The 26,337-nt window shown below is 31.3% G+C and overlaps 4 protein-coding genes across 10 annotated transcripts; all 4 read left to right on the top strand.

Moving 5' to 3' along the window:
• The first annotated feature begins 266 nt into the window (after positions 1-266).
• Positions 267-4,795, top strand: LOC139091542 (uncharacterized). Its single transcript, XM_070641676.1, has 2 exons — positions 267-478; positions 552-4,795. The coding sequence occupies exon 2, from the start codon at positions 695-697 to the stop codon at positions 4,793-4,795; it is 4,101 nt and encodes a 1,366-aa protein (XP_070497777.1). The 5' UTR covers positions 267-478; positions 552-694.
• Positions 4,796-4,924: 129 nt separating this feature from the next.
• LOC139091526 (uncharacterized) lies at positions 4,925-14,426 on the top strand. Of its 7 annotated transcripts, none has more exons than XR_011544520.1 (4): positions 4,925-5,252; positions 5,958-6,411; positions 6,469-11,161; positions 12,661-12,784. XR_011544520.1 is itself a non-coding variant. In XM_070641660.1 (4 exons), exons 2-4 carry the CDS (start codon positions 6,033-6,035, stop codon positions 8,035-8,037), a joined length of 1,884 nt encoding a protein of 627 aa, XP_070497761.1. In that variant the 5' UTR covers positions 4,925-5,252; positions 5,958-6,032; the 3' UTR covers positions 8,038-8,170. The 7 variants fall into 7 exon arrangements, 2 of the variants coding, with proteins under 2 accessions (XP_070497761.1, XP_070497760.1); XR_011544516.1 differs by lacking the exon at positions 12,661-12,784 and adding an exon at positions 12,006-12,280; XR_011544518.1 differs by lacking the exon at positions 12,661-12,784 and adding an exon at positions 12,006-12,280 and having other exon boundaries at positions 5,473-6,411.
• Positions 14,427-14,549: 123 nt separating this feature from the next.
• LOC139091527 (uncharacterized) lies at positions 14,550-19,731 on the top strand. The gene is made up of 2 exons (XM_070641661.1): positions 14,550-15,050; positions 15,188-19,731. The coding sequence occupies exons 1-2, from the start codon at positions 14,729-14,731 to the stop codon at positions 19,177-19,179; spliced, it is 4,314 nt and encodes a 1,437-aa protein (XP_070497762.1). The 5' UTR covers positions 14,550-14,728; the 3' UTR covers positions 19,180-19,731.
• Positions 19,732-20,735: 1,004 nt separating this feature from the next.
• On the top strand, positions 20,736-25,962 carry LOC139091550 (uncharacterized). The gene is made up of 2 exons (XM_070641685.1): positions 20,736-21,206; positions 21,344-25,962. Exon 2 carries the CDS (start codon positions 21,827-21,829, stop codon positions 25,880-25,882), a length of 4,056 nt encoding a protein of 1,351 aa, XP_070497786.1. The 5' UTR covers positions 20,736-21,206; positions 21,344-21,826; the 3' UTR covers positions 25,883-25,962.
• The last annotated feature ends 375 nt before the right edge of the window (positions 25,963-26,337 follow it).

The following is a 26,337-nucleotide window of genomic DNA, read 5'->3' as shown; positions in this document are numbered from 1 at the left end:
ACCTTCCAATAGCCATATAAAAACATAATCTATATTTTTCTTTCAGACTTGACACTAAGATCGATTGAATCTACAATAGACAATCCTTCAAACGATTTATTCACAGTAATAGATCTGAATAAGATTGAAAATGAGTTCAAGTTTAATACAATCAAAGACTTTAACAATATAGCTGATATATTTGAAAACCTCAAATCATGTGATATTAGTGATAATCAAAACAAACAACATGAAATTTTATTGTTAAAGTTTCAAATCACCGACTCCTTAAAATTAAGTAAAATCTGCCTAAATAAATCGGCTGTGATTGTAATTGACTCAATAATTGACCATAAATCCGTTATTTGCTGGAAGTTAGCAGGAATTGCAGATTTTTTCAAACTCAAAGCAAATGAGGAACTAAAGTGTGGAAAAGTCAAAATACTAAATGAATTTGTTACGAATTTTCTTGCTGAATCCGTACAAAATAATCATTTAGGTAAGTTAATATAGAAATAACATCCAAAAATCAACAAAATAATCATCACAAAAATCTAATTTTTTTTTTCAAGGTCTCATCAGCAAACTCTCATTTCAACCTGGAGTTAAGTCAATAAGTCTTGACCTACTTGCTGATCGTCGCGATTTTAATCTACTTCTCCTTGCAGCTGAGCATGGAAACTCGGAAATTGTCGAAATTTTACTACAACATGGAATGAACACGAATTCATTTGACAATAAAGTCAATGCTCAAACTCTAGCTTATCAAAATCAACATTTCGACGTTCTGTACCTGTTATTGCAAGCGAATCTGAAGTTTCCAAATTCGTTTGATGCCAACTTATGCACAGGAAAATGCAAAGAATTTTGTGATGTCACTGAGGAAGTCCACAGTCTTATTAAATCAAACGACAACCGAAAATTAAAGGAAATTTTGAATCGGCACAAAAATCTCAAACATTTTTACAATTTTGCAAACGAATCAGCTTTAAAAGTTGCGATTCTTAGTGGATCGTACGATACTTATAAAGAATTGACTAGCAGGAAATTTCGATACGCGTCCCATGAAAATCCAGCTGAATATTTACATGATCTAGGAGTTGAGGAGAAAAGAACAGTACGTGATATTCATAACAATTTTTCAGAGGGCATAGTTGAAAAGCACATTAATGTTCTTATTGGTAATTCCTTCATTTATCATGACGAAGTCGATGGACAGGACAAACAAGACATCATCAGTCGAGCATACAAGTCTCTCGATTCTATTCCACTCGTTAAAATCATTCTCAAGATTGTTGCAGCATCAAAAAATTTCAAAATTATTTTTGACTTTAATCGCGAGTCAGTAAATGTGGCAGATCCAACAGTTGACTCATATACTCAAGGTCTGTTCTATGTTTCAGGTAGAATCTACATTGGAGCTAAACAATTGCTCAATTTTGCTACTGAACATGAAACTTTGGCTAATCTAGCTCATGAGCTTTGTCACTTTACAATGAACTTGGTCTACAATAATGCTGCAAAGCCTTACAAAGCATATGATAAGAAAATTATTAAGAATTTTCAAGAAATTTCAAATATTTGTAAGAAAAGTGATGAACGAGAAGATATTGTTGACATGGTGTATAATGCATATCCAGAAGACGTTCATCATGCTGAGTTAATTGTTCGCCCTGTTCACATGTTAGTTTACTATAAAAATTCTCCTGAAATATTAGCACGGAGGAAGAAAACATACAGCAGATTATTTGATTTTTATGAGAGAAAGGTCGTTCCAGAATTAGAAAAAGCTTTACCTGAAATCGAATATAGAGATGAAAAAGTCATTAAAAAGAAAGATAAAAAAATTTCGAAGTTGAGGAAGGGAGCAATTATTGGTGGCATGTTTTCAGTCATTGGCATCATAGCTGCAATTGTCTTTGGCTATAGTTCATACAAATCAGCTTATAGATTCAAAAACCTATCAATTCATGATCAGAAAGTCATCGAAATGTCTCCGATTATGTACAAAAATGTAAGCCTTAAATTTGTTGAATTATTTCCCAGAAATTCAAAAGTATATGATAGATTATTGCCAGTTCACATACAGCAATTGCTTAAACCAAATGGATCTCCTTTTGACGTTAGTAGTCCTTACAAAAAATACTTAGATAACTTTGTTGAGCATGATTGGAGGAGCTTAACAGAAAAACTGAAGGAAAAAATTTTCAATTCTAATTTTATTTTCCAAAATGAAAGTTTAAAGTTTGGTCATTTGTATGAAGTTGTCCCTAAATCATTTGATTCACTGACTTGGCAGCAAATTATGGATGTCTTGGATGGAAAAGCATTGACAGTGTCTAACATGATTAAAAATGAGACGAAATTTATTGTTGACAGAATTATTACGGATGAAGATATAAATCTATCCCATAATTCATTACCGCTTAATCTGGATGGCGTTCTAAAAATTGCGAATGAGACGAAAATCTTCATTTTATCAGCAGAAGCAGGAACAGGCAAGACTGTGACATTTCAGCAGTTCACGATGAGGATCAAGAGAAAATTTCCAACTAGATGGGTTTCTTACATTGACTTGAAAGATCATACAGAACTTTATAACGCTATTGAGACTCTTAATGATGTAAGAAATATATTTGAAATGATTTTTGGACTTAATGATGAAAACAAATTTGAGAAAGAAATTTTTGAGGAACTTTTCAAATCTGGGAATGCAATCATATTATGGAATGGCTTCGATGAAATTTCGCCAGAATTCAGTGAAACTGTTTTGAAGATACTAAGCATCATTAAGGACAACACTGAGAACATTCAATTCATATGCACGAGACCATTGTATAAGAATCATCTTCAAAGCACATTCATGACTGATATTTACACACTAGTTCCTTTCACAATAACAGAACAGAACAACTTTGTAGAAAAATTTTTAATTTCAGAAAATATCAAAAAGCTGAAAATTTCACACTACATCACAAAAGTTCGAAAAATCATCAATGCTACTCAATCTGATGAATTTGATACGCCTTTATTGCTTGGTATGATCTCAGAATTGATCTTAAATGACGTCGAAATTTATGAAACTGAAAATTTATACGAACTTTATAAAAAATTGATTGAAAAGAAAATCCAAATTTGGCAAGAAAAGAGTAAATTTGGTAAACAATTCGTCAATACTGTTCCGATAAGTGGATTCAGCATTATAAATTTACATCAAAAATACGCTCTAAGGACTGAACTTCAGAAGGATGTTTATCTTCAGAATTTTGTATACAACAACGCTCAAAATTTGAAAATCATGCGACAAAAAGTTCCAGAAATCTTGTCAAATGATGAAATTTCTAGGATGGGTATTTTAAAAATAAACGGATCTAAATCTATCAGAATTGTACAGAGAACGTTTGCTGAATTCTTTGTTGCACAATATTTTATAGAGAATATTTACATGTCTGAAGATGAACCAGCAAGCGCGGAAATCGAGCATAGAATTCGAACATTTTTTCAAATATTAGCTCCACCGTTCAAAAACATAAAGAATTTCATCATGTCATTCCTTGAAACCAAATCAGCAAATGCGATAAAAATGTTTGATTCAAAATTTTCAAAGATTATAAGGAAAAAATTCCAAAATCTTTATATTAATTCACTTGAAGTCAGCAATGAAATTCCACTCCTAGACTTCTTCGCCAAAGATCACAAAGTTTTGACTGAATTGCTGCAAATTGATGCTGATGAGACACTTTATTCTGCGATATTTAATTATGACGGTCATGCAAATTCAAATGAGAAGATCTCAACTGGTATTGCTTTGAAAAATTATGGTAAGCAACACTTGACTGACATAGAATATCAAAAATTAATGGATATTAAGAATCAAAAAGGAATAATACTATTCAGCTTCTATTGCACAAACCGAAAAAATCGAGAGATCATTAAACCTGGTAGAATTTTCCATGAGAATTTCACATTAAGTGACGAGCTTATTCAAAATGACGATCCGTTTTTTGTTTTTGAAGAAATCACAAGGAATTTAACAAAACCTGAACTTAAAACACTTTTGACATCTGAAATAATATTAAATCCTATTTATACCAAACATATTAATAGCATATTCAATGAAAAAATGTGGAAAATTATTGAGGAAAATTTAAATGAAACTGAACAAAAGGAAATGCTACAAAAATTCTTCAACACCACGACAATATTCTTAGATGAAAGAAATTTACAATTTGGACTAGAAAAGCTACCAATATCATTCTCAAACACTGAAGTTATTGAAATATTTTCAAATTCATCGATTTTAATCAAAGCTGCAAACTTCCACAAAAATAATTTTCAACCTTTATGGAACTTTTTTATCAATCACACAAATTTGGACCAACAGAAGTCAATGCTTAAACAAACAAACCAAAATGAATGTTTTGCAAGACCTTATGGTGATCTTAATCAAGTAAAGCATTGCTATGTATTTCCAGCACTCAACATGTTGCAAGCATCCTTATTCTCATTTGAAAGCCTGGATTCATTTAAAAACATTTCTAAAATATACGAAACTTACTTCAACAGAACTGAAATACAAGAAATTATTCTCTCAAGTGCATCTGATTTCCTACCTATTTTGATTGTTCAGGGCAGTCAAGATTTATGTATCGAAACTATCGGGTATTTAAAGGAGTTGTTCATTGGTGCTGAGGAAGTTTTGAAGAACTTCTTACTGCAAACAGTTGAGCCAACAAAATTAAATGTCTTTGAATTGCTGAGTGATTTCTTTGATCGTAACAATTGTCTTGATTTGTTCACCAAATTACTTAAATAAAACTAAATTTGTTGATTAAAAAAAAAATTAAAATTAGTTTTTGCAAACATGTAAACAAATGCCTCTTGTGAAAAACGAGTTAAATGGGTTCACGTCATCTACAGATTTGAAAAATAAATTGATGACGGCAGCTTCACATGTGAAAGAGTTTGTGAGAGTGTAAAGAAAATATATTGTCAATATTTTGTGGATCTGCCTTTAAAATTATTCAAATTATCTCTTTCAAACTTGTATATAAACACACAGGATCTTTTTGGTGACTCAGTATTGTGTCAATATTTGATGAAAATACATCAAAAGAGCATTTGTTGCATTTGTTGGATATATTTAGTTAAATTAAAGCATTAAAAGACAATTAATAAAATGAGCATAGATTATTTAATGTCTCGAACAAATCAAAGTATGGTCGAACAAAATAATAATTTGGATATGGATCTAAATCACCATGAAATTGATGGTAAGTTGAGTGTTTATTATATTCTTACTAGGTTACTTGTTTTCCAATCACGATTTGTTAGTAATGGCTGTTGAGGAACCGTTAACGAGTTTTTTTTTTTTTTTTTTTTGGGAAAAAACCCATTGGAAAAAAAAAGTTAGTCGATCAAGTATATTATGATAATGATCATGACACATAAATGCTAAAGTTTAGCAGCTAAACCATTGATTCTCATACATAGGAATAATCACACAAATCATACGAGCCTCTTGAACGACAACCACTGCAAGAATAATAGCTAAAAATTAAATTTTAATTCATTAAATTATACGGATCCTACTGATCTTGTTTTGTGGGCTTAAAAGTTACCTGATCCTACTGGATTTTTTTTGTGAGTCTGAAAGTGGCAGCTGATTAGGAAGAGCTCCGCAAGAATATAGTTATAAATGGAAGGTTCGCGATTGACATCGAGCATTGAATGACAGTTCATCAGGATAGATGGCATTTAAAGAAAATAATTATTGAATGATGTGTGATAATCGATCTTAATAAGTTTGTTATTGTAAAACGACTGTTTTATATTATTAACTTACTTCGATTCAATACCTCCCATAGGATTATTGCAGCACCTCCAGATAATAAGGCAGGGAGCTTCAAGCATTTAATTATTATTAATTGATAGCTTTCTTCCAAGAGATATATAAAAAATGATATTTTTTCTTTCAGACTTGAAGCTAAGAACGATTGAATTATCAATAGACAGACCTTCAAAAGATTTAATCACAGTAATAGATCTGTAAAATGGAAAATGAATTGAACTTCAATATAATCAAAGACTTCAGCAATATAGCTAATATAATGCAAAATATTGAATCATATGATATTAGTGATAATCAAAACAAACAGCAAGAAGCGCTGCTTTTAAACTTTCAAATCACAGACTTCTTGGAACCAAGCCTAATAGATTTAAGAAAATTAAACAGAATTAGTCAAAATAAACCAGCTGTAATTGTAATTGAATCAAAAGTTGACCATAAATCCGTTATTTACTGGAAACTTCCTATAACTGAAGATTTTTTCTCACTAAAATCAAACGAGGAACTTAATCCTGAAGAAATCAAAAAACTAAATGCATTTATTACGAATTTTCTTGCTAAATCTGTTCAAAACAATCACTTAGGTAAGTTTATATAAGAATAACATCCGAAAATCATTACAAACATTTAATTTCTTTAAGGTCTCATTAGCAAACTTTCATTTCAACCTGGAGTCAACTCAATCAGTATTGACTTACTTGCTGATCGTCGTGACTTTAATCTACTTCTTCTTGCAGCTGAGGATGGAAACACAGAAATTGTCGAAATTTTACTACAACATGGAATGAACACAACCTCATTGGACAACAAAGTTGATGCTCAAACTCTAGCTTATAAAAATCAACATTTTGACGTTCTGTACCTGTTATTGCAAGCGAATCTGAAGTTTCCAGATCCATTTGATGCCAGCTTATGCACAGGCAAATGTAAGGAATTTTGTGATGTTACTGAGGAAGTCCACAGTCTTATTAAAGCTAACGACAACCGAAAATTAAAAGAAATTTTGAATCGGCACAAAAATTTGAAACATTTTTACAATTTTTCAAACGAATCAGCTTTAAAAGTTGCGATTCTTAAAATATCTTATGATACTTATAATGAACTGACAAGCAGGAAATTTCGATATGCGACTCATGAAGATCCAGCTGTATATCTACATGATCTAGGCGTGAAAAAGAAAAAAGCGGTATATGACAATTTTTCAGAGGGCATAGTTGACAAGCACATTAATGTCCTTATTGGTAATTCCTTTATTTATCATGACGAAGTCGATGGACAGGACAAGCAAGAAATTATCAGTAGAGCTTTCAAATCTCTTGATTCCATACCTCTTGTCAGAATCATTCTCATGATTGTTGCAGCATCTAAAAATTTCAAAATTATTTTCGACTTCAATCGCGAATCAGTGAATGTGGCAGATCCAACAGATGAATCGTGTTCTCAAGGTCTGTTCTATGTGTCAGGTAGAATCTACATTGGAGCTAAACAATTGCTCAATTCTGCTACTGAACATGAAACATTGGCTAATCTAGCTCATGAACTTTGTCACTTTACAATGAATTTGGTCTACAATAATGCTGCAAAACCTTATAAAACTAATGATAAGAAAACTATGAAGACTTTCCAAGAAATTTTAGATATTTGTGAGAAAAGTGATGAACGAGAAGACATTGTTGACATGGTGTATGAAGCATATCCAGAAGAAGTTCATCACGCTGAGTTAATAGTTCGTCCTGTCCACATGTTAGTTTACTATAAAAATTCTCCTGAAATATTAGAACGAAGGAAGGAAACATACAGCAGATTATTTGATTTTTATGGGAAAAAGATCATTCCAGAATTAGAAAAAGCATTGCCGGAAATCGAACATAGAGCTAAAAAACAGAAGGATCAAAAGATTTCGGATTTCTGGAAGGGAGCAACAATATGCTCCCTGGTATGGTTAATAGTTACTTCCATTATAGTTGCAAATTTTATTGTCCTTTTACTTTTTGCGATCAGAATACAAAATCATAGTTTTAAAAACCTACCAATTTATAATCAGAAATCCATCGAAATATCTTCGATTAAGTACAAAAATGTAAGCCTTAAATTTATTGATTTATTTCCTCGAAATTCGAAAGTTTATGATAATTTATTGTCAGTTCACATTAGGCAATTGCTTGCTGGACCTCTTTTTGACGTTAGCAGTCCTTACAATAAGTACATAGATAACTTTGTTGAACATGATTGGAGGAATTTAACAGACAAACTGAAGAAAAAAATTTTAAGTTCATATTTTACATTCCAAAATCAAAGTTTAAAGTTTGGCAAATTATATGAAGTTGTCCCGATATCATTTGATTCACTGACTTCTCAGCAAATTATGGATGTCTTGGATGGAAAAGCATTGACAGTGTCTAACATGATTAAAAATGAGACGAAATTTGTTGTTGACAGAATTATTACGGATGAAGATATAAATTTATCCCATAATTTATTAGTACTTAATTTGGATGGCGTCTTTAAAATTGCTAATGAGACCGAAATCTTCATTTTATCAGCAGAAGCAGGAACAGGCAAGACTGTGACATTTCAACAGTTGACGATGAGGATCAAGAGAAAATTTCCAACTAGATGGGTTTCTTACATTGACTTGAAAGATCATACAGAACTTTATAACGCTATTGAGACTCTTAACGATGTAAGAAATATGTTTGAAATGATTTTTGGACTTAATGATGAAAACAAATTTGAGAAAGAAATTTTTGAGGAACTTTTCAAATCTGGGAATGCAATCATATTATGGAATGGATTTGATGAAATTTCACCAGAATTCAGTGAAGCAGTATTGAAGATACTAAGTTTAATTAAGGACAACACTGGGAATATTCAATTCATATGCACGAGACCATTGTATAAGAATCATCTTCAAAACACATTCATGACTGATATTTACACACTAGTTCCTTTCACAATAACAGAACAGAACAACTTTGTAGAAAAATTTTTAATTTCAGAAAATATTAAAAAGCTCAAAATTTCACACTATATCACAAAAGTTCGGAAAATCATCAACGCTACTCAATCTGATGAATTTGATTCGCCTTTATTGCTTGGTATGATCTCAGAGCTGATCTTAAATGATGTCGAAATTTATGAAACAGAAAATTTATACGAACTTTATAAAAAATTTATTGAAACGAAAATCCAAATTTGGCAAGAAAAGAGTAAATTTGGTAAGCAATTCGTCAATACTGTTCCGATTAGTGGATTCAGCATTATAAATTTACATCAGAAATACGCTCTAAGGACTGAACTTCAGAAGGATGTTTATCTTCAGAATTTTGGATACAACAACGCTCAAAATTTGAAAATCATGCGACAAAAAGTTCCAGAAATCTTGTCAAATGATGAAATTTCTAGGATTGGTATTTTAAATATAAACGAATCTAAATCTATCAGATTTGTACAGAGAACGTTTGCTGAATTCTTTGTTGCACAATATTTTATAGAGAATATTTACATGTCTGAAGATGAACCAGCAAGCGCGGAAATCGAGCATAGAATTCGAACATTTTTTCAAATATTAGCTCCACCGTTCAAAAACATAAAGAATTTCATCATGTCATTCCTTGAAACCAAATCAGCAAATGCGATAAAAATGTTTGATTCAAAATTTTCAAAGATTATAAGGAAAAAATTCCAAAATCTTTATATTAATTCACTTAGGGTCAGCAATGAAATTCCACTCCTAGACTTCTTCACCAAAGATCACAAAGTTATGACTGAATTGCTGCAAATTGATGCTGATGAGACACTTTATTCTGCGATATTTAATTATGACGGTCATGCAAATTCAAATGAGAAGATCTCAACTGGTATTGCTTTGAAAAATTATGGTAAGCAACACTTGACTGACATCGAATATCAAAAATTAATAGATATTAAGAATCAAAAAGGAATAATTCTATTCAGTTTGTATTGCACAAGCCGAAAAAATCAAGAAATCATTAAACCTGGTAGAATTTTCCATGAGAATTTCACATTAAGTGACGAGCTTATTCAAAATGACGATCCATTTTTTGTTTTTGAAGAAATCACAAAGAATTTAACTAAACCAGAACTAAAAACACTTCTGACATCTGAAATACTATTAAATCCTATTTATACCAAACATATTAATAGCATATTCAATGAAAAAATGTGGAAAATTATTGAGGAAAATTTAAATGAAACTGAACAAAAGGAAATGCTACAAAAATTCTTCCACACCACGACAATATTCTTAGATGAAAGAAATTTACAATTTGGACTACAAAAGCTACCAAAATTATTCTCAAACACTGAAGTTATTGAAATATTTTCAAATTCATCGATTTTAATCAAAGCTGCAAACTTCCACAAAAATAATTTTCAACCTTTATGGAATTTTTTCATCAATCACACAAATTTGGACCAACAGAAGTCAATGCTTAAACAAACAAACCAAAATGAATGTTTTGCAAGACCTTATGGTGATCTTAATCAAGTAAAGCATTGCTATGTATTTCCAGCACTCAACATGCTGCAAACATCCTTATTCTCATTCGAAAGCCTGAATTCATTTAAAAATATTTCTAAAATATACAAAACTTACTTCAACAGAACTGAAATGCAAGAAATTATTCTCTCAAGTGCATCCGATTTCCTGCCAATTTTGATTGTTCAGGGCAGTCAAGATTTATGTAACGAAACTATAATGTATTTAAAGGAGCTGTTCATTGGAAATAAGGTAGTTTTGAAAAACTTCTTACTGCAAACAGTTGAGCCAACAAAATTAAATGTCTTTGAACTTCTGATTGATTTCAATGACAGTAACAATTGTCTGGATTTATTCACCAAATTACTTAAATAAAACTAAATTTGTTGATTAAAAAACGGAATTGAATTAGTTTTTGCAAACATGTAAACAAATGCCTCTTGTGAAAAACCAGTTAAATGTTCACGTCATCGTACAGATTTAAAAAAATAAATTGATGACGGCAGCTTCACATGTGAAAGAGTTTGTGAGAGTGTAAAGAAAATATATTGTCAATATTTTGTGGATCTGCCTTTAAAATTATTCAAATTATCTCTTTCAAACTTGTATATAAACACACAGGATCTTTTTGGTGACTCAGTATTGTGTCAATATTTGATGAAAATACATCAAAAGAGCATTTGTTGCATTTGTTGGATATATTTAGTTAAATTAAAGTAATTAAAAGACAATTAATAAAATGAGCATAGATTATTTAATGTCTCGAACAAATCAAAGTATGGTCGAACAAAATAATAATTTGGATATGGATCTAAATCACCATGAAATTGATGGTAAGTTGAGTGTTTATTATATTCTTACTAGGTTACTTGTTTTCCAATCACGATTTGTTAGTAATGGCTGTTGAAGAACCGTTAACGAGTTTTTTTTTTTGGGAAAAAACCCATTGGAAAAAAAGTTAGTCGATCAAGTATATTATGATAATGATCATGACACATAAATGCTAAAGTTTAGCAGCCAGTAAAAAATACATAGCGACCTGGTCAAAAAAAATTCTTTAAGATATTATATTTTAATCGTATAGAATATGCCGAAACACACAGTTTAATACCAAATTTACATACTCTTCGATGCTTGGTTCCCTTGCTAGAGCCATTTATATCACCGTTACTGACGAATTTTAGGAATCCATTCATAACTTTCTTTGTGTACAAGCTAATTCATAAATTTTAGTACTAAACTATACATGAACTTCTTACTGACATTGTTGATTACTAAATGTATGTATTAAACTTGTTTAAGTTAGTAAAATTAACATTTTTGTTGAAAAATTTTGTAACGATTGGCCATAAATTTGAATTTTTTCAACGAAATTTAGTCAGTAAAATTATTGTAAACAAACCAAAATTCAATAAAAAATAATTAATGAAATAAAATTGAACTTATATTAAGGGATAAAATGATTAAATGAATTGTATTATGTGCGATAATCGATTTTAATCAAAGGTAATGGAACAGATTTAGAGATATTTTCGGCAATCAAATTTTTGTTGAATTCACACAAATTGTTCTATAACATTATGAAGAACTGTTATTGAATAATGTGTGATAATCGATTTTATCAGTATCTAGTTTTTAAGCTACTGTTTCAAATTATTTATTTTGATATCCGTACAGATCAATTGTGATCCATGACTTCTCAAAGATGTCCCCTGGAAGCTATCTCTGATACTGGCCATTTCCCAATGCAAATTACAATACTTTCGAAAGTCTCCTCTCAAGAGTTATATTAAATCATAATTTACATTTCTCTTTTTAGACTTGAAGCTAAAGCCAATAGAATTATCATTCTACAAACCTTCAAAAGATTTAATCATAGCAATAGAATTGACTGCACTTGAAAATGAATTAAACTTCAATATAATCAAAAACTTTAGCAATATAGCTAATATATTTCAAAATATTGAATCATATGATATTAGTGATAATCAAAACAAACAGCAAGAAGCGCTGCTTTTAAAGTTTAAAATCACAGACTTCTTGGAACCAAGCCTAATAGATTTAAGAAAATTAAACAGAATTAGTCAAAATAAACCAGCTGTAATTGTAATTGAATCAAAAGTTGACCATAAATCCGTTATTTACTGGAAACTTCCTATAATTGAAGATTTTTTCTCACTAAAATCAAACGAGGAACTTAATCCTGAAGAAATCAAAAAACTAAATGCATTTATTACGAATTTTCTTGCTAAATCTGTTCAAAACAATCACTTAGGTAAATTTATATAAGAATAACATCCGAAAATCATTACAAACATTTAATTTCTTTAAGGTCTCATTAGCAAACTTTCATTTCAACCTGGAGTTAAATCAATCAGTATTGACTTACTTGCTGATCGTCGTGACTTTAATCTACTTCTTCTTGCAGCTGAGGATGGAAACACAGAAATTGTCGAAATTTTACTACAACATGGAATGAACACAACCTCATTGGACAACAAAGTTGATGCTCAAACTCTAGCTTATAAAAATCAACATTTTGACGTTCTGTACCTGTTATTGCAAGCGAATCTGAAGTTTCCAGATCCATTTGATGCCAGCTTGTGCACAGGAAAGTGCAAAGAATTTTGTGATGTCACTGAGAAAGTGCACAACATTATTAAAGCTAACGACGTCCAAATGTTAATACAAATTTTGAATCGGCACAAAAATCTCAAACATTTTTACAATTTTGCAAACGAATCAGCTTTAAAAGTTGCAATCCTAAATGGATCTTATGATACTTATAAGGAACTGACTGGCAGGAAATTTCGATATGCATCTCATGAAGATCCAGCTGAATATTTATATGATCTAGGAGTTGAAGAGAAAAGAGTAGTACGCGATATTCATAACAATTTTTCAGAGGGCATAGTTGACAAGCACATTAATGTCCTTATTGGTAATTCCTTTATTTATCATGACGAAGTCGATGGACAGGACAAGCAAGAAATTATCAGTAGAGCATACAAGTCACTCGATTCCATACCTCTTGTCAGAATCATTCTAAAGATTGTTGCAGCATCTAAAAATTTCAAAATTATTTTCGACTTTAATCGTGAGTCAATGAATGTGGCAAATCCTACAGTTAACTCATGTACTGAAAGTCTGTTCTACGGATCAGGTAGAATTTATATAGGAGCAAAACAATTGCTGAATTCTGCTACTGAACGTAAAGTTTTGGCTAATCTAGCTCATGAGCTTTGTCACTTTGCAATGAACTTGGTTTACAATAATGCCGCAAAACCTTATAAAGCTAATGATAAGAAAACTATGAATAATTTTCATGAAATTTTGGAAATCTGTAAGAAAAATGATGAACGAGAAGACATTGTTGACATGGTGTATGATGCATATCCAGAAGAAGCTCATCATGCTGAGTTAATAGTTCGTCCTGTCCACATGTTAGTTTACTATAAAAATTCTCCTGAAATATTAGAACGAAAGAAGGAAACATACAGGAGATTATTTGATTTTTATGAGAGAAAGATCGTTCCTAAATTAGAACAAGCATTATGGGATATCGAAAATCAAGTTTTAAAAAAGATGAGTCATAGGATTTGGAAATTCTGCAAGCAAGTAGTAATTGGCTTATTACTTACAGTCATTTGTAACATATTTGTATTATTCATAGTACTTAATTTAGTATTTATGTACAAGATTAGCAAACATTTATGAACCATAAATTCAAAACTTTTCAAAATTTGATTGCTTTGTTCTATTTGGGTACAAACTCATGGGTCAAAGATTATCTTTTTTGTAATACTCTGATTCACACCAATAATTATAAATATGTCTGTATCCATCTGTAAACAATCAATAATCTACTGTACAAAAGAACATTTATTAACTAGTTGACGACGAAGTGTTAAAGTTTTGGGCAAGGAGTTGTTCATTGGAGATGAGGAAGTTTTGGTTTGCAGCAAACAGTTGAGCATACAAAAATAAATGTCTTTGGATTGCTGAGTGATTTCATTGATCGTAACAACTGTCTTTATTTGTTCATAAATTTGCATGAATCGATTAAATAAAATAAAATTGTTTCTAAAAATTTAAAAATAGTTCAATGGGCTCAAGTCCAAATGTGATAAAATGTTCAAACAAATTTATTGATAAGTCGAGTTGCATTAATCACGTCATACTACAGTAATTGAGAATTAGTTTGTTTTGAGATTTTGTTTGTTTTGAGATTTTGTTTGTTTTGAGATTTTAAATAATATTAAAAGTTGCGAAACTAAAGTTTCTTTAATAATAATACAGGTATCAAATCTCATGTATCACACAGCGATGTAAGCAAGTATTTAAATCTCAGAATTCTTCACTTATACTTTATAAACAGTGACCTGCAGTAATACTTTAAAATGGAACTAAAACCAATTCATAATTTCCAAAAACTGGAGTCAACTTACAGCACTAAAGCAGAAAAAAATGTTTTGATTCGTCTTCAAAATCAAGAAGACGAATTAGTTATACAAGAATTACGTCATAAATTCAGAAATAAACCAGTTTTGATCATTCAAGAATCATTTGGAGGTGAAAGATCAACAATTTATTGGAAATCTGCCGATATTGAGGAATTATTAGTTCTCAAATCAAACGAAAACCTTAATTGTGTATATAATAGAAAGCTACATGAATTTATAATAGAGTTTCTCATTACATCTATCGAGAGTGGCCATCTAGGTGAGTTCAAGTCTTAAATCTAACTATCGTGTCTGAGCAGAATAGAATCTCTTCAGAAACCAATCGCTCCTAATCATTATAAAAACTCAAAAGTTTTACTTAACTCAAAATTTACTAACTTATTTTAACTTTTTAAGGTTTAATCAGCAAACTTCAAGTTCAACCTGAGATGAAACCAATATGCATCAATCATCTTGCTGATTCTCGTGACTTCAACTTGTTACTTATTGCAGTTGAAATGGGAAATTCAGAAATCGTCAAAATTTTACTTCAAAAAGGAATGAACACAAACTCATTGGACAGCAAAGTTGATGCTCAAACTATAGCTTATCAAAATCAACATTTCGACGTTCTGTACCTGTTATTGCAAGCGAATCTTAAGTTTCCGGACTCATTTGACTCCAGATTGTGTACAGGCAAATGCAAAGAATTTTGTGATGTTACTGAGGAAGTCCACAATCTTATTAAAGCTAACGGCAACCAAAAATTAAAAGAAATTTTAAATCAACACAAAAATCTCAAACATTTCTATAATTTCTCAAACGAATCAGCTTTGAAAATTGCGATTCTTAGTCAATCTTTTGAGACATACAAGGAACTAACAAGACGGAAATTTCGATATGCATCACATGAAAATCCAGTTGAATATCTTGAAGACTTGGAGTACAGTGGCAAGAAAATAATTCGAGAGATTCATGATAAATATTCAGATAGTATCATTGACAAGCATATTATCGGTCTCGTTGGTAATTCCTTTATTTATCATGGAGATGTTGACAAACAGGACAAGCAAGACATCATCAGTCGGGCATACAAGTCACTTGATTCCATACCACTCGTTAGAAACATTCTCATGATTGTTGCTGCATCAAAAAATTTCAAAATTATTTTCGACTTCAATCGCGAGTCAGTAAATGTTGCAGATCCAACAGTCGACTCGGAAACTCAAGGTCTATTTTATGTTTCTGGACGAATTTACATTGGAGCTAAGCAGTTACTTGATTCAGAGACAGAACATATAACTTTGGCAAACATTGCACACGAGCTTTGTCACTATACAATGAATTTAGTCTACAAAAATCAAGCTAAACCTTACAAATTAGGTGACGTAAAAATGGAAAAGGAATTCCAAAATATCACTGATTTGTGTCAGCAAAGCAATAAGGAAGAAAACATTATTGATATAGTTTTTGATGCTTATAGAAAGAAAATGCATCATGCTGAGCTGATTGTTCGTCCCGTTCATCTAGTTGTCTTCTACCAAAATAATCCAGGGAGACTAGAAAAAAATAAAGAAATTTTTAAAAGATTATTTGAGTTTTATGAGAACAAAGTTGTTCCAGATATAGAAAAAGCATTGATAGATATTGAGAGCAGAGATGAGAAAGTTCAGCAAAAAAAGGATAGGAAAATTTCGAAATTGAAAAAAATATCATTAGTTGGCGGACTGTTAGCTGTCATTGGAATCTTAGCTGCATTTGTTATTGGTATTATTTTCTACACACCAACTTATAGTTTTGAGGAACTCTATCCTCGACAACAGAAAATTGTTTCAAATTCGTTAGTTATTTATAAGAATACGCAGATTCAATTTAGTTCTTTATTTCCTGCTAATTCTACTGCTTATGCCATGCTGACATCTGATCACATCTCTCAAATGCTAAATGGAAAGCCTCTGAATTTTAGTAACCCGCATGTGGAATACTTAGATAAGTTGGTAACTCTTTTATGGACAAACTTAACAGAAAAATTACAGCAAAAATTCTTAGCCTCACATTTTACATTCCAAAATGAAAGTTTGACTTTAGAAATTTTACATGAATCAAATCCAACTCCCTTCGATTCGCTAACGTCTCAACAGATTATTGACGTTTTGGACAGCAAATCAATCATCATATCCAGCATGATTAAAAATAATACAAAATTCATCGTAGAAAGAAGATTTTTTGATGAAAACCTCCAAGAACTTTATTATGATTTTATGCATTTTATTAACGGAGATGACCGTTCATGTAGATGTGAGTGCCTCAATATTACTAGAAATACAATGACTTTTGAAAGCTACTACGAAGAATTTAGAAATCAAAGTTTGGAAACTCAAACCAAAAAGCTCGATGAAATCAGAAGGAAAGAGACTTATAAAGTCTGTCCAATTGAAGGATACCAAATTAAGGCTTATTTCTTTCCATATCCAGTAGCAGAAACATTATTGTCTCATACATCCTTACAATTTGACTTTGAAGGTGTTCTTAAAATTGCCAATGAGACAAAAATTTTCATTTTATCAGCAGAAGCAGGAACAGACAAGACTGTGATATTTAGTCAATATACAATCAGAATCAAAACAAAATTTCCAACTCGCTGGGTGTCTTACATTGACTTGAAAGATCATAAAGAATTGTATAAGGCTGTTGAGAATTTTGACGATGTGAAGTACATGCTTGAAATGATTTTGGGACTTAACGATAAAAACCAATTTGAGAAAGAGATTTTTGAGGAATTATTCAAGTCCGGGAATACGATCATATTATGGGATGGATTTGATGAAATTTCACCGGAATTCAGTGAAGCTGTATTGAAGATACTAAGCATAATTAAGGACAACACGGAGAACATTCAATTTATATGCACAAGACCACTGTATACTGACAAGTTGAGAGATAAATTCAATACAAGGGCCTACACTGTGATTCCATTTACTTCAGATGAGCAAATTAATTATATAACGAAATTTTTAATTGCTAATAAAGTAGATGAATCAAAAATTCCCGATTATGTACTGAAAGTTAAGTCTATAGTTAATTCCACAAAATCAAAGGAAGGCTTCGATACTCCATTGCTTCTTGGAATGATTGCAGAACTTGTCTCAACTGACGTTAAAATTTATGAGACAGGAAATTTGTACGAACTTTATAGTAAGTTCATTGAAAAGGAGGTCAAAATTTGGCAAGAAAATAGCCCATTTGCTAAAGACATCATCAATACACTTGTGACTAACGGATTCAGCTTCAAAAACCTGCATCAAAAATACGCAATGAAACATGAACTGCAGTCGACTAAGTATTACAACAAATTTGCATACTTCAATGCCTTAAAACTTAAAATTATGCGTCAAAAAGCCCCGAAAGGATTGACAAACGATGAAGTATCAAGAATTGGAATTTTGTTCATTAATGGACCGAAAACCGTTAAATTTGCTCACAGAACCTTTGCTGAATTCTTTGTAGCTCAATATTTCATCGAGAACATTTACTTTGCAGAAGATGAGCCAACTGATGAAGAAGCAGAACGGCGGATTCGATTGTTCTTCCAGATATTCAACTATCCATTCTACAGAATAAGAATTTTCATCAAATCCTTCCTAGAAACTCAAGCTGCAAATGAATCGCAAGCATTCGATGTTCAAATATCAAAAGTTTTGAGGACAAAATACCAGCGACTTTATTTTAACAGCATGAATGAACTGAATGAGATTCCATTGCTGGAGTTTTGGGCAAAGGATAACAAAGTCCTCACAGAACTGCTTCAAGTTAATGCTGACGAAACTCTTTATACAGCAACATATAATAATGTTTATTATCCAGGATTGAAGCACAGAACCATGTACAATGCTGAAATCAAAGAATTTGGCCATAAACATCTCAACGAAAGTCAATACCAGACCTTTTTAAGCGACAAGAATCAAAAAGGGATAATTTTATGGAGTTCTTACTGCCTGAGCCCAGGTACTAGTTCAAGGATATATAGTTTAACAGATTTTGAAGATATATTTCATGAAAAGTTTACTTTAGATGATGAACTACTCAACAATAATGAACCAATCTATGTCTTTTTATTGATAGCAATGAATCTAACAAAACCTGAGCTTAAGACACTTTTAACTTCAGAAATAATTTTGAAACCTGTGTATCTTGCTAGTGGAGACATTCGCTTCATCTTTAATGAAGTCATCTGGGATTTGATTGAAGAAAATTTAACAATTGAGGAGCAGAAGCATCTGCTTGCGAAATTTTTCGGGAACTCTTTGATTTTATATAGCAGTGACAATATCAATTTTGGATTGAGTAAATTGGAAGAGCTCTACACAAATTCAGAAGTTTACGATTTCTTTTTAATACAAAAATTTTGACTATAGCTGCAAATTTCCGAAACTACACATTTCAACCACTGTGGGACTTTTTTATCAATCATACGACTCAAGATCAACAGAAGTCAATAATGAGGCAAAAAGTTCAAAATGATTGTATTTCAAGATCATTTAAAGCTTTTGAGCAGATCAATTATTGCTACGTATTTCCACCACTTAACATGCTGCAAACATCCTTATTCTCATTCGAAAGTCTGGATTCATTTCAAAATATTTCTAGAATATATGAAACTTACTTCAACAGAACTGAAATGCAAGAAATTATTTTGTCTTGCACATCCGATTTCCTGCCTATTTTGATTGTTCAAGGCAGTCAAGATTTATGTATGGAAACTATCAGGTATTTAATGGAGCTGTTCATTGAAGATGAGGAAGTTTTGAAAAACTTTTTAAAACAAACAGTTGTGCCAACAAAATTAAACGTATTTGAACTCTTAATAGATTTTCATGACCGTAATAATTGTCTGAGTTTATTCACAAATTTACTTGAATCGATTAGCATAGCATGAAAGTAGGACGAGGCTTAAAAAGCGGAATGACAAAAATAATAATTAACTAAATTGTAACTATATGTAAATAATATAAAAGAAATTATTTCTAAACAAAATTTAAATTTTTTTTATTTGAGATGTCCAAAAATAATATTTTGAAGTAGAACGAGGCTTAAAAAGCTGAATGACAAAAATAATAATTAACTAAATTGTAAATATATGTAAATAAAATTAAATGAAATCATTTCTAAAAAAAAAAATTAATTTTTATTTATTTGAGATGTCCAAAAATAATATTTTGAAGGTACTTGACTACAACATGATCTTGATCTTGGTTTATAGCATAGTTTAACTAAATTTTCAAGTCTTACAGCTTTGTTTCAGCTACAGTAATCGAGATAATCTCGAAAATGTCTAAAGATGTGTCATCATTGAATGTGTGACGTCTAATCGCACCAAGATCACACAACATAGGTGAATCAGAACATCACAGCACACAGGTTACCAATCACTATTTTAAAATAATTTCAATAAATTGAATAAAGAAACATTTATTTTCGTAGATATATTTATTTTATATAATTTTCAATAACCGCTGTTTTGCGTTAACCGCATTTTCAGGTAAAAACCGCTGTTATGCTGTTAACGGTTAACCGCTGTCAGAAACCCTAGTTGACGACGAAGTGTTAAAGTTTTGGGCAAGGAGTTGTTCATTGGAGATGAGGAAGTTTTGGTTTGCAGCAAACAGTTGAGCATACAAAAATAAATGTCTTTGGATTGCTGAGTGATTTCATTGATCGTAACAATTGTCTTGATTTGTTCATAAATTTGCATGAATCAATTAAATAAAATAAAATTGTTTCTAAAAATTTAAAAATAGTTTAATGGGCTCAAGTTCAAATGTAATAAAATGTTCAAACAGATTTATTGATAAGTCGAGTTGCATTAAGCACGTCATACTACAGTATTTGAGAATTAGTTTGTTTTGAGATTTTGTTTGCTTTGAGATTTTGTTTGTTTTGAGATTTTGTTTGTTTTGAGATTTTAAATAATATTAAAAGTTGCGAAACTAAAGTTTCTTTAATAATAATACAGGTATCAAATCTCATGTATCACACAGCGATGTAAGCAAGTATTTAAATCTCAGAATTCTTCACTTATACTTTATAAACAGTGACCTGCAGTAATACTTTAAAATGGAACTAAAACCAATTCATAATTTCCAAAAACTGGAGTCAACTTACAGCACTAAAGCAGAGAAAAATGTTTTGATTCGTCTTCAAAATCAAGAAGACGAATTAGTTATACAAGAATTACGTCATAAATTCAGAAATAAACCAGTTTTGATCATTCAAGAATCATTTGGAGGTGAAAGATCAACAATTTATTGGAAATCAGCAGATATTGAGGAATTATTAGTTCTCAAATCAAACGAAAATCTTAATTGTGTATATAATAGAAAGCTACATGAATTTATAATAGAGTTTCTCATTACATCTATCGAGAGTGGCCATCTAGGTGAGTTCAAGTCTTAAATCTAACTATCGTGTCTGAGCAGAATAGAATCTCTTTAGAAACCAATCGCTCCTAATCATTATTAAGACTCAAAAGATTTACTTGACTCAAAATTTACTAACTTATTTTAACTTTTTAAGGTTTAATCAGCAAACTTCAAGTTCAACCTGAGATGAAACCAATATGCATCAATCATCTTGCTGATTCTCGTGACTTTAACTTGTTACTTATTGCAGTTGAAATGGGAAATTCAGAAATCGTCAAAATTTTACTTCAAAAAGGAATGAACACAAACTCATTGGACAACAAAGTTGATGCTCAAACTATAGCTTATCAAAATCAACATTTCGACGTTCTGTACCTGTTATTGCAAGCGAATCTTAAGTTTCCGGACTCATTTGACGCCAGATTGTGTACAGGCAAATGCAAAGAATTTTGTGATGTTACTGAGGAAGTCCACAATCTTATTAAAGCTAACGGCAACCAAAAATTAAAAGAAATTTTAAATCAACACAAAAATCTCAAACATTTCTATAATTTCTCAAACGAATCAGCTTTGAAAATTGCGATTCTTAGTAAATCTTATGAGACATACAAGGAACTAACAAGACGGAAATTTAGATATGCATCATGATATGCACATGAAGATCCAGCTTGAAGATCCAGCAGATCTTGAAGACTTGGAGTACAGTGGCAAGAAAATAATTCGAGAGATTCATGATAAATATTCAGATAGTATCATTGACAAGCATATTATCGGTCTCGTTGGTAATTCCTTTATTTATCATGGAGATGTTGACAAACAGGACAAGCAGGATATCATCAGTCGGGCATACAAGTCACTTGATTCCATACCACTCGTTAGAAACATTCTCATGATTGTTGCTGCATCAAAAAATTTCAAAATTATTTTCGACTTCAATCGCGAGTCAGTAAATGTTGCAGATCCAACAGTCGACTCGGAAACTCAAGGTCTATTTTATGTTTCTGGACGAATTTACATTGGAGCTAAGCAGTTACTTGATTCAGAGACAGAGCATATAACTTTGGCAAACATTGCACACGAGCTTTGTCACTATACAATGAATTTAGTCTACAAAAATCAAGCTAAACCTTACAAATTAGGTGACGTAAAAATGGAAAAGGAATTCCAAAATATCACTGATTTGTGTCAGCAAAGCAATAAGGAAGAAAACATTATTGATATAGTTTTTGATGCTTATAGAAAGAAAATGCATCATGCTGAGCTGATTGTTCGTCCCGTTCATCTAGTTGTCTTCTATCAAAATAATCCAGGGAGACTAGAAAAAAATAAAGAAATTTTTAAAAGATTATTTGAGTTTTATGAGAACAAAGTTATTCCGGATATAGAAAAAGCATTGATAGATATTGAGAGCAGAGATGAGAAAGTTCAGCAAAAAAAGGATAGGAAAATTTCGAAATTGAAAAAAATATCATTAGTTGGTGGGCTGTTAGCTGTCATTGGAATCTTAGCTGCATTTGTTATTGGAATTATTTTCTATACACCAACTTATAGTTTTGAGGAACTTTATCCTCGACAACAAAAAATTGTTTCAAATTCGTTAGTTATTTATAAGAATACGCAGATTCAATTTAGTTCTTTATTTCCTGCTAATTCTACTGCTTATGCCATGCTGACATCTGATCACATATCTCAAATACTAAATGGAAAGCCTCTGAATTTTAGTAACCCGCATGTGGAATACTTAGATAAGTTGGTAACTCTTTCATGGACAAACTTAACAGAAAAATTACAGCAAAAATTCTTAGCCTCACATTTTACATTCCAAAATGAAAGTTTGACGTTAGAAATTTTACATGAATCAAATCCAACTCCCTTCGACTCGCTAACGTCTCAACAGATTATTGACGTTTTGGACAGCAAATCAATCATCATATCCAGCATGATTAAAAATAATACAAAATTCATCGTAGAAAGAAGATTTTTTGATGAAAACCTCCAAGAACTTTATTATGATTTTATGCATTTTATTAACGGAGATGACCGTTCATGTAGATGTGAGTGCCTCAATATTACTAGAAATACAATGACTTTTGAAAGCTACTACGAAGAATTTAGAAATCAAAGTTTGGAAACTCAAACCAAAAAGCTCGATGAAATCAGAAGGAAAGAGACTTATAAAGTCTGTCCAATTGAAGGATACCAAATTAATGCTTATTTCTTTCCATATCCAGTAGCAGAAACATTATTGTCTCATACATCCTTACAATTTGACTTTGAAGGTGTTCTTAAAATTGCCAATGAGACAAAAATTTTCATTTTATCAGCAGAAGCAGGAACAGACAAGACTGTGATATTTAGTCAATATACAATCAGAATCAAAACGAAATTTCCAACTCGCTGGGTTTCTTACATTGACTTGAAAGATCATAAAGAGTTGTATAAGGCTGTTGAGAATTTTGACGATGTGAAGGACATGCTTGAAATGATTTTTGGACTCAGCGACAATAACAAATTTGAGAAAGAGATTTTTGAGGAATTATTCAAGTCCGGGAATACGATCATATTATGGAATGGATTTGATGAAATTTCACCGGAATTCAGTGAGGCTGTATTGAAGATACTAAGCATAATTAAGGACAACACGGAGAACATTCAATTTATATGCACAAGACCACTTTATACTGACAAGTTGAGAGACAAATTCAATACAAGGGCCTACACTGTGATTCCATTTACTTCAGATGAGCAAGTTAATTATATAACGAAATTCTTAATTGGTAATAAAGTAGATGAGTCAAAAATTCCCGATTATGTACTGAAAGTTAAGTCTATAGTTAATTCCACAAAATCAAAGGAAGGCTTCGATACTCCATTGCTTCTTGGAATGATAGCAGAACTTGTCTCAACTGACGTTAAAATTTATGAGACAGGAAATTTGTACGAACTTTATAGCAAGTTCATTGAAAAGAAGGTCAAACTTTGGCAAGAAAATAGCCCATTTGCTAAAGACATCATCAATACACTTGTGACTAGCGGATTCAGCTTCAAAAACCTGCATCAAAAATACGCAATGAAACATGAACTGCAGTCGACTAAGTATTACAACAAATTTGCATACTTCAATGCCTTAAAACTTAAAATTATGCGTCAAAAAGCCCCGAAAGGATTGACAAACGATGAAGTATCAAGAATTGGAATTTTGTTCATTAATGGACCGAAAACCGTTAAATTTGCTCACAGAACCTTCGCTGAATTCTTCGTCGCTCAATATTTCATCGAGAACATTTACTTTGCAGAAGATGAGCCAACTGATGAAGAAGCAGAACGGCGGATTCGATTGTTCTTCCAGATATTCAACTATCCATTCTACAGAATAAGAATTTTCATCAAATCTTTCCTAGAAACTCAAGCTGCAAATGAATCGCAAGCATTTGATGCTCAAATATCAAAAGTTTTGAGGACAAAATACCAGCGACTTTATTTTAACAGCATGAAGGAACTAAATGAGATTCCATTGCTGGAGTTTTGGGCAAAGGATAACAAAGTCCTCACAGAACTGCTTCAAGTTAATGCTGACGAAACTCTTTATACAGCAACATATAATAATGTTTATTATCCAGGATTGAAGCACAGAACCATGTACAATGCTGAAATCAAAGAATTTGGCCATAAACATCTCAACGAAAGTCAATACCAGACCTTTTTAAGCGACAAGAATCAAAAAGGGATAATTTTATGGAGTTCTTACTGCCTGAGCCCAGGTACTAGTTCAAGGATATATAGTTTAACAGATTTTGAAGATATATTTCATGAAAAGTTTACTTTAGATGATGAACTACTCAACAATAATGAACCAATCTATGTCTTTTTATTGATAGCAATGAATCTAACAAAACCTGAGCTTAAGACACTTTTAACTTCAGAAATAATTTTGAAACCTGTGTATCTTGCTAGTGGAGACATTCGCTTCATCTTTAATGAAGTCATCTGGGATTTGATTGAAGAAAATTTAACAATTGAGGAGCAGAAGCATCTGCTTGCGAAATTTTTCGGGAACTCTTTGATTTTATATAGCAGTGACAATATCAATTTTGGATTGAGTAAATTAGAAGAGCTCTACACAAATTCAGAAGTTTACGACTTCTTTTTAAATACAAAAATTTTGACTATAGCTGCAAATTTCCGAAACTACACATTTCAACCTTTGTGGAACTTTTTCATCAATCATACGACTCAAGATCAACAGAAGTCAATAATGAGGCAAATCGTTCAAAATGATTGCATTTCAATACCATTTAAAGCTTTTGAGCAGATCAATTATTGCTACGTATTTCCACCACTTAACATGCTGCAAACATCATTATTCTCATTCGAAAGCCTGGATTCATTTAAAAATATTTCTAAAATTTACGAAACTTACTTCAACAGAACTGAAATGCAAGAAATTATTTTGTCTTGCACATCCGATTTCCTGCCTATTTTGATTGTTCAGGGCAGTCAAGAATTATGTATGGAAACTATCGGGTATTTAATGGAGCTGTTCATTGAAGATGAGGAAGTTTTGAAAAACTTTTTAAAACAAACAGTTGTGCCAACAAAATTAAACGTATTTGAACTCTTAATAGATTTTCATGACCGCAATAATTGTCTGAGTTTATTCACAAATTTACTTGAATCGATTAGCATAGCATGAAAGTAGGACGAGGCTTAAAAAAATTTAAATTTTAAATTTTTCTTTATTTGAGATGTCCAAAAATAATATTTTGAAGTAGAACGAGGCTTAAAAAGCGGAATGACAAAAATAATAATTAACTAAAATGTAAATATATGTAAATAAAATAAAATGAAATTATTTCTAAAAAAAATTTAAATTTTTCTTTATTTTAAATGTCCAAAAATAATTGAAGGTACTTGACTACAAAATAATCTTGACCTTAGTTTGTAGCATAGTTTAGGTAAATTTTCAAGTCTTTCAGTTTTGTTTCAGCTACAGTAATCGAGATAATTGGGAGATAATCTCGAATAAGTACAAAGATGTGTCATCATTGAATATGGCGTACGTCTAATCACACTCTTTGAAGATCACACAACATACTTGAATCACAGCACATAAGTTGACAACCACTATTTTAAAATAATTTCAATAAA

This window comes from Chironomus tepperi, unplaced genomic scaffold, assembly GCF_022539635.2.
Source record: "Chironomus tepperi strain 1889 unplaced genomic scaffold, CSIRO-AGI_Ctep_v1 contig_247, whole genome shotgun sequence".
Lineage (NCBI taxonomy): Eukaryota > Metazoa > Arthropoda > Insecta > Diptera > Chironomidae > Chironomus > Chironomus tepperi.
Note: the sequence above shows the minus strand (reverse complement) of the source record. Positions and strands in the feature narration are given on the sequence as shown.